The sequence below is a fragment of the Bison bison genome, unplaced genomic scaffold (genome assembly GCF_000754665.1).
Source record: "Bison bison bison isolate TAMUID 2011002044 unplaced genomic scaffold, Bison_UMD1.0 scf7180017864309, whole genome shotgun sequence".
NCBI lineage: Eukaryota > Metazoa > Chordata > Mammalia > Artiodactyla > Bovidae > Bison > Bison bison.
The window spans coordinates 5463471-5472482 of NW_011494881.1; the positions used below are offsets into that span (position 1 = coordinate 5463471).

Here is a 9012-nt window from a genome sequence, read left to right on the forward strand (position 1 = left end):
GCGGTGGCGGCGAGCGACGGCGACAGTAAGTGCGGGCCGGCGGTCGGGCGCGGGCCTGGCCCCCGCCCAGCTCTTCAGGCTCCTGGTCGCTCCCCGGGCTCCCGCTGGGGGCGGCCTACCCCCTCCCCAACCCCGCGGCCCTCCTGGGGGCGCTCCACTGGAGCCTCAAAACCCGGATCCGGCCTCCGGCTCGGCGCGACGCCTCTCGCTGTGACCCCCCCTCCCCGGCGTCCATTCTCTTCCTCCCTTGCTCTCTCCTCTCACTTTCCTCTCACGTTCCCTACTCCTCGGTCTGCGTTCTTCTCCAGATTCTCTTCCCGCCCCCTCATGAATTTCCTGAGATCGGACAACACCGTTTGGATGTGGGGGGCCTGGGTATGGAGAAGTTAGCCCAAAGTATCCAGAAGGTGGCTGAGAGCCCAAATTGGGGCGCCTGAGACTGGGGGTGTTCCCGCCCTGTGCTTCCCACAGTGTTTTCCCATAGGGTAGCCTCCCCAGCCCTTTGCCCCCATTTCACAGGTGAGGAAATAGAGGCACAAAGGCAAGATTGACTTAAGGGTCAGTCAAAAACTTCCTGGGAACCAGCGCCCAGACCTGGAAGATGGTTGCAGTGGCCCCAGGCCCCACAAGTTTCTGCTGCGTTGAGCAGGGTCTACCCCTTGCCCCAAGTCAACCAGGACAGGAGCAGGACTGAGCCTTGCTGATTCCTACAGGTGACTGAGAAACACACCCCAGGGCATCGCCAGCCCCTCCCCGGGGATGGCAGGACTCTTCCTTGCCTTTCTTTTTTAATCCAAAGCCAGCAGCTAGCTTTCATAAAGAGTAATAAGACTTTGCTCACTCCAGTGCCCCAGCCTGTGACCTGAGTGAGAGAAAATTCCTGGCTCTTTCAGAAGCTTGGTCAAGGCCGAACGGTCCTGAACAAATAGGCCCCTGGAGCTGAGAATGGACTCCAGCCGAGTGTGGCCTGAGTGACTGAACTTTAGCCCCGGCAGCTACCCCTGGAGTTGGAGCATCTGGAAAGAACCACTTGCCCATTGTCTGTTGTCCTACATGGGTCATAATTTTTACATTTTTAAACACTAATATAGAAACTCTATGTGTGTGTGCACACATGTGCGTGCATGGCCACACTGGTTAGTTTGTTAGTGCTGAGCTCCCTGTGAATCCAAGCTGGGAAAAGGCTCTGCTCAACCAAGGGAGTTTAAAATAGACTTGCTGACACAGATGCTCTGGGCTTCTGGCTGCCTCCTGCCTGCCTGCTGCAGGGTACATGCTGCCCCAGTAGGGGTACATATCCTGGCTGTTCAGAATCCATTCATTCAGCAGATATTGATAAAGGTGCCCTGCAGTGCTGCCTTCGCCTCTGTTCACAGCTCACTGACCAGGAATTCTTCCAGAAGGTCTGTACTTGGAGCCAGTAGACAAGGATGCACATTGCCAACCACCTTCCTCCCAGGGAGGCCAAGGAATCCACATGGCCCTCAGACTGACTGGCTGAGTAACCTCACTTTTCCCATTTGTTAGCTGCATGACTTTGGGCAAATTACTCAGCCTCTCTGAGCCTCACCCTTCACCTGTGAAATGGGTCTTAGAGTAGCACCTACCATATTGGGCTGTTGTCAGCCTCAAGTGCCAGGTGCAGACCTGGACATGCCCCAGTGCTGGATTTAACTATTGGGAATTCTCAGTGTTTGAATGCGGGACAAATCAAGCAACTTTACATCCTCGTTCTTTGCATCTGATAAAAAGGAAGCGGTAATTCCTGTCCTGCCTAATTCTGAGAAATATTGTGAGGCTCTCCTGAAATAGCAGATAAGGCCCTATACTGTACCTCTGTAACAGTGTTCGCATTTCTCCTGGTCTGGCTTAATGCTGAGTTAAGGCTCAGCCTCCTATGCGAGCCTAGATGCACTGATTTATTTATTGCAGAAGGGACTACAGAGCGTCCCATCCTCAGTTTTATGGAAATATTTCCCATTTATCAAGCTGCTGCCACAGCCTAGGTGCTGTATAGAGCATAGAAGTAGGCATGCTACCTTGCAGCCAAACTCCACAGCCAGCCAGCCAGCTGACAAGCCCAGGATGGCAGGGAAAATGCTGACATTTATCAGCATTGCCAGCCAGTTGCAATTTACAATAACCATTGTAAAAAGGCTTCCCCGGGTTTGCAGATGGGGAAAGTGAGGCTCAGAACTTGGTGACTTGCCCGAGGCCATGTACACAATCGTTACTGGCAACCCAGAATCTTTAGTTTGTTTTAGCTGCTGCTGCAGATGGGGAGTTGCTCTCTTGTGGTGGGATGTAATGAACAGAGGTGGGGGCCCAGGCAGGAGCTGCAAACCCAGACTTGGCCCTTTGCCTGGTCTGTGACCTGTTCTTCGGACCTCAGTTTTCCCACAATGACATGAGGGAGTGGCCTATTTCAAACCAGCTTCTGGGGGCAGCTCTAGACACTATGAGGTTTATTTTTTTAATGTTATTTGAATGCCTTTATTTTTATTTATAATTTTTAGTTTTGAACAGATAATACACTCACAAAGTTCAAAATTCAAGAGGCACAAAAGAACATGCAGTGAAGTCCCCAGCCTCACTCCTCAGAGGCAACCACTGTTTGAAATTTCTTGTGTATCCTTCCAGAGGGTATACTTACATCTTCCCCTCCCCGCCTACCCGATCTGTGCTGCTTATGTACAGATAGTACCATATTCTACACACTTTCCTCGTCCTTAATTTTCTCCCATAAAGTTGAAAAGAGTTTAGAGAGCATTCTTGGCTCATCGAGGGGCCTAATTCTTTTTGTTATGGCTGCTTAGAAATTTGAATGCCTTGAGACCAGGTTTGCCCCTCTGGACTGACTGCTACGGGCTCCACTACGCTGCATTGCCTTACTCCCAACCAACCTGCCACCATGTGGCCTCTGTATAGTTTGGGGGCATCCTGAGGTCACTTACTATTCTGACATCTTGTCTTTGCCCCTAATAATTAAACCTGAAGCTCTCTAATCACACTTTGGTGACTCCACAGATCCCCAGGTAGGGGCAGAATCAGCTCTGTAAGATGGGTGAGTCTCCAGCTGTACCTGGCCTCAGCTTCTGATCACCTGCCCTGTCTCTCCACTCCAACAGTGGCCATCATCTCAGAAGACGACTTTCGTCATACCTCCAATTCCACCTACAGAACGGCGAGCAGCTCCCTCCGAGCTGACCAAGAAGCGCTGCTTGAGAAGCTGCTGGACCGCCCGCCACCCAGCTTGCAGAGGCCCGAGGACCGCTTCAATGGTACCTACATCATCTTCTTCAGCTTGGGCATTGGCGGCCTGCTGCCATGGAACTTCTTTGTCACGGCCCAGGAGTACTGGATATTCAAACTCAGCAACTGCTCCAGCCCAGCCGCTGGGGAGGAGCCTAAGGACTCGGACATCCTGGTAAGGCGAGCTTCTCCCAGGGGGTTGGGGGTCAGTGGGGAACAAGCTTCCTGGAAGGGACAAAGGGTGAGTTCACTTGGGTCCACCCTTCCAGGAAGGCTTGTCGCATGTTGCGAGTATGGATGCAAGTTGGGAGGCTGTGTGGAGTGTTGTACGTAGATGGAATTCATTTCAGCCCTAAGACATGCTCTGTGTTAGGTATGAGGCCTTTTGTTTCACATGGCAGGATAATATGGAATTGGATAAGACACAGTCCCAGCCTTCACATTGCTTAGTATTGAACTTGGGGAGGAGATGCAAATGATGAGTCTGTGTAGTGTGGTATAGTAATTAACCCCAAAATCCTGAGTCTATGCCTCCATGGGTTTGAAAGGGTGACTCTAATAGCATCAAGTTCAGCTATGAGTTGCAGAAAATTCCAAAAGAGCAGTGGCTACTACAAGATGGAAGGAAGGTCATTTTTCTCTCATGTGCAAGTCTGGAGGGGCCAGCCCAATGCTGGCATGATATTCCATGTTGTCAGGAACCTAGCTGCTCCACCATCTGTAGCTTCCATGTTCAAGATCACGTCATAGTCCAAGAACTAGGAGTTCTTGCCATTACATCACATAGGAAGAGGAGGAGAGGCATAAGAACATAAGCACTCTGGGAATTAAGCACATGGTTTCTGCTCATATTGTATTGGCTGTAATGCAATCATATGACCACATGCACCTCGAAGGAGGCTAGGAAATATAGTCTTTAAGCATAGTCTTTATCCCAGAGAACCATGTACCCAGCTCAGATGAGTTTGTATAGTTGTGGAAGACAGGGGAATCGAAGAATGGGGATAAGTAGTCTTGTCATAAAGGGAGAGATCTCTGCAACTTAGAAGAATGGGGAGGAGACAGACATTCCAGGTGGAAGGCAAAGTCTGAGCTATGGTAGGATGGGAGGAAAGTTCAGATGTCTATGAGGAACAGTGAACCATCTAGTTTTCCTGAATGTGGGGCACCCGCACACGTAAGAGACAAATAAGGCTTGATTTTATTGCCTCGGCCTTGAAGTCATTGCCCGGGACTTGAATGTCAAGGTGAGGAGTCTCTGTCTGGTTGGCAGTGGCGTCAGGTCTAGCCTTACCACCCAGGGCTGCTCACTTTGTGGGGTGACTTTTCCCTCAAGCAGGGAGAGTGTTAAAGAAAAAATAATTCTGCCACTTGTTAAAGCGGTAAGGAAGCCTTTACTCAAGACTGTTGCAGTAAGGGAGAGAGACTGGGCTCACCTACTGCAAGGACAAGGGGATTTATGGCGAGGGAGTGAACTGAGAGGTCAGTGGATGGCAAATTACTAACAGGAGCTGTCAAGGATAGGTTTTTTTTTTTTCTCATAAATTAATGTTTTATTATACTTTGGTTTAGTATAAAAATTGTCAGTAACCTTACTTGGGAAATAGCCAGAGCATTTGAGAATTCTTTTTAAATTTTATTTTACTGAAGTATAGTTGAAAGAGCCTCAGTTTCCACAACTGATCCAGAGCAGTGTCTGTTCTCTCTTGAAAGCTCGTGGATGGGGAAGCAGGGTATCTCTGAAGGCAAGCCAGACTGGGGGTTGCCAGCTGCCACCTGTTGCCCCTAGGGCTGCCACAGGGAACAGGAACAGGATACCCTAGCTGACCCAGCCATACCCCTCAACTGGCCTGGGAGTTGGCTCACCAACCCTCTTCTGAAAATACCTTTGAGATCCCTGACCTAGCCCCGTGGAACTTTCGATGAATCTAACGTTAACTGAGGCGTCCCTCATGTCTGACTGGAAGGGCTCTTCCAGTTACATGGTCACCCAGGGAGCTTTTTCAAAAATTCCAATCTGGGCTCCTCCCCTGACATTCTGATTGAATCAGGCCTAGATGAAGTGGACATGGGAATTTTAAGACTTCACGTCTCCTCCTCCAGCCCCAACCCCTAGATTCTGACACCCTGCGAGTGCCTCTCTCTGTTAACTGAGGAATTCATAGATGCCTCTAGGGACCAGAACAGCCAGTATAAACTCATTTCGCCGCTGAAGGGCTGTCACAGGAATGTAATGTAGTAATTTAGAGCGTCCTACTCTAGGTGTGGCCTCGGAACCAGGCTTCACTGGGAGCGTGTTAGTGATGCAGTCTCAAGCCCCCGGGCTGGCTGAGTCAGGAGTTGCTAACATGCCACCCTGGTGACTGGCAGGCACCGTGGAGCTAGGGCAGGGCCTCTAGAAACAGACTGTGTGGGTTCAAACCCTACCTCTGTTCTTAGGTCCCTGGCCTCTCAGTGCTCATCTTGCAGTATGTAACAGAATTATACCCCCACCAGCTTCTTAGGGTTGTTATGAGGATTAAGTAAATTAACATGCACACACAGCACTTAGAACAGAGTCTGGTACCACTGCTGTGAGTGCCGTATAAACATTATTATTACTATCATTTGAGCGATGGGGCCCACACTCTGAGCTGCATGTGGCCCTGGTGTATTTCCAGACGGCTGGCTTAGCCAGGGTGCTTTATGATCCACTTTTATTTACCAGTGACTCAAGCGTCCCAGCTTTCTGCCAGCCTCGGTAAATCAGCCAGCCCTCTTGGGCTTCATCCAGGAGATCCCCGTCTGCCTGGGCCAGCACCCGGCCTCGGGCAGCCCCCAGGGCTGGTTCTGTGTGCACCTGTCCTGCCTCCCCGTCTGCCTGCTGCCCCTCTGCCTGCTGCCCCGGGTGGGGAGGACGTGCAGTCCCGTCTCTGGGAGCCTGCCCTTGCCCGGTGGCCGTGTGCCGTGAGCCGCTCTGGCTGCGAGGCAGTCCTTTCCCAGCTGCAGGCACTTAGCATTCCAGGCCCTGCTACTATGCTTTATTGCCTCTTTCCAAGTGCTGGCAGGTGCAGATGTAGTACCTGCGGTTGCCCGGAGCTCCTGGCTCTTGGCATCAGAGATGAGAGACCTGTCACCCTTCGATTCATGGGCCGGGTTTGGGAAGCAAGCATGCTGGGGTGTTTCTGCATTTTGTGGACCATTTTTCTTTGCCTAATTCCTCATTTCTGCCACCCACCTCCCCAGTTCTTTTCCCCTCTCTTCCTGATTTCCCTGTGAGAGGTGGTTGGTCTGTGCTGTCACCTGAGGGCTACTCTGGGGGAGGAAGCCGGAAGAGTCAGACGGGTCTGTCTCCAGCCGCCACCTGCAACTCAATTAGCTGTGGGTCTGGCTGTTGTGTGTTCTCTGTACTTTCCTTTGTATTTCCCAGGGATGGATACCTTTGGGTGGGGAGTTTGACTCTATAGGAATTTTGCACAGACTGCTTCCCCACCCCACCCCACCCCCCACCTCCCGCCCCTACTGCCCAAATTATGTACTTTCAAGGTCACCTCCCTTCTCAGGCTCATTTCCTTCTGCCTGGAGCAGCCTCAGGATGGTTTAGAAAGCTTTCTGCTCACCTGCCCCCTTGTCTCCATTCTCTGGAATAAGAACTTTGAATAAACTCACCACAAGACTGTGGGCCCAGAGCCAAAAAAAATTAGAGCGTAAACAAGGAAGAATTGACACGAGAATCTGATGTGGGGGGAAGCACGACGACTGCCATATCCTGAGCCCGACTGTAGGCCCACCATGCTGGCAAGGGTGTTATACACAGTGTCTCTTGTTAACCCTGTTTTTTTCTTTTTTTTCCAGACAAAAAGGCTAAAGGCTCAAAGAGGTTCAATAGCCTGCCCCTAATTAGACAGCTCGAAGGGCTGTAAACAGTTTTATGGAGAACTTAGGAGGATAGATGACTGCAACATTTGTCGTGTTCAGAGGGTGGTGCAAAGGGGACTGTTGTGGAGACAGGGGCCAACCCACACCTGGATTTGGCCAAACCCTGTCTTTCTTTCTAGGGAGAGCCTTACCCTGGTCTGGTCTCCTTTCTACCCAGGAAGCCCAGGGGCCTTAGCTCTACTCCTGGATTCTGGACCCAGCTTCCAAGGTGTCAGCTGATCCCTCCCCAACCCCCCACTTCCTCCACCCCGGCCCCAGTCCTCCCTTGGCTCTGGGGTTTTTAAACCATCCCTGATCCTGTGGGGCCTCCTTGCCCTCCCCTCGGCCTTTCCTGCAAGCCTGTAGGACTGCTGCTTGGCCAGGGACCGTCTGTCAGCCACACACCCCCTTTCTGACCCAGAGAGGACAGTGGTGACGTTTTCTCCTGGTCATTCTCTGTCATGAGGCTTCCATGGCCCCCCCCACACACACCCAGGGCTCCTTTATGAGGGGGCTGTGGACATGGCCAGGTCATGGGTGGGACCCACAGTCTGAGTTGGTGTCAGCAGGGCCAGAACCCAGGCCTGGCAATCTACAGCTGTCCCATCTATCTGCTGACCAGAGGGGGCCCCAGTGGCCCAGTCCTAAGGAGTGGGGCAGGAGGCAGGTACATCTCTGACTCTTGGGAACCTCCCCTGCTGCCAGCCGTCTGAGCTATGGGCTACTCATCTGCATTCCCAGCGCCCAGTGCACTTCCCCATCAGGCCCTCACCCCACAGCCCTTGGTCTTGACCGCTTATTCTGGGGAGCCATGCTCTCAGCACTTTGCATTCACTCGTTTAACCCCACTGCCCCCTTTGAGGTGGGAACTGTTGTCATCCATGGTGACAGCACCCTTTTCACAGACCATTCACTGTGAATGCAGGCCTCTTACTATATGTCCCTGTGTTCCCAGCAAAGAGTTGCACGTGATAAATATTTGTTGCATTACTTATTATATGACAGGGGAGGAAAGCCTCATGACCCCAATCCAAAAGAGGGCTTTGCAAGGGAGCAGAAGGTCTGGGGGTCACAGTGGTCACCACCAAAGGAGTTCTGATGTTTTAGGTGGTGGTCAGAGACATGAAGTGGGGTTCCTGCCTAGGGAAGGGACCCAGGTTGATCTGATTTAGCAGGTGGGGATCTTGAGCATCTTCTCATTTATGGCAGCTTTGTCCTCACCCCACCCTTCAGCCCCACCCAAAGGAGCAGGATAGCATGACTGGGGAGCTGTTCTTACAACTAAGAGCAGACATTCCCAGTCCAAGGAGGAGGGTTCATAGCAACCAGGATGAACTAGTTTAGAGAAGGACAGATTATCAGATGCCTTGGTTATGAGTTGTTGGTTTTACAGAGTCCCCACCACGCAGCCTGTGCCCACCACCAGCGGACCCACCATCTTACTAATATTTTGTCTGCAGGATGACCTGGTGAGTTAGGTGCTGTGCCCAGTTTTCACATGGAGAAGCTGAGGCTCACAGATTTGGAGCTAGTGACCCAAGGTCACTGACTCCCAAGTGACAGAAGTGGGCTGTGGACCAGTCTGGAGTTTAGCAAGAACCTGTGCTGGTAAGCAACATTCTCTGGACTCGCCATCTCCGCTGGAGTCCTCGGTTCTGGCTACACACTAGAATCACCCAGTGAGCTTCGAAGCCTGCCCGCCTGCCCCACCCACCCAATTCTGGCAACATTGAAGGAGGGGCCTGGACACAAGTATTGTAAAGCTCTCTGCTGCTGCTGCTAAGTCACTTCAGTCGTGTCTGACTCTGTGTGACCCCATAGACAGCAGCCCACCAGGCTCCCCTGTCCCTGGGATTCTCCAGG

The 9012-nt window shown here is 51.8% G+C and overlaps 1 protein-coding gene across 2 annotated transcripts in view; it reads left to right on the plus strand.

Annotated features, from left to right (window-relative positions):
* Window positions 1-6: 6 nt before the first annotated feature.
* The window catches only part of SLC29A3 (solute carrier family 29 (equilibrative nucleoside transporter), member 3), a 46951-nt gene continuing 37945 nt past the window's right edge, over window positions 7-9012 (plus strand). The window contains exons 1-2 of one of the 2 annotated variants that reach the window (XM_010852234.1): window positions 7-25; window positions 3129-3427. In XM_010852234.1, the coding sequence (XP_010850536.1) occupies window position 25; window positions 3129-3427 (300 nt within the window). In that variant the 5' untranslated portion in view covers window positions 7-24. Of the gene's footprint in view, window positions 26-3128; window positions 3428-9012 lie in introns of those variants that run through there. The other variant, XM_010852235.1, reaches the window with a different exon arrangement.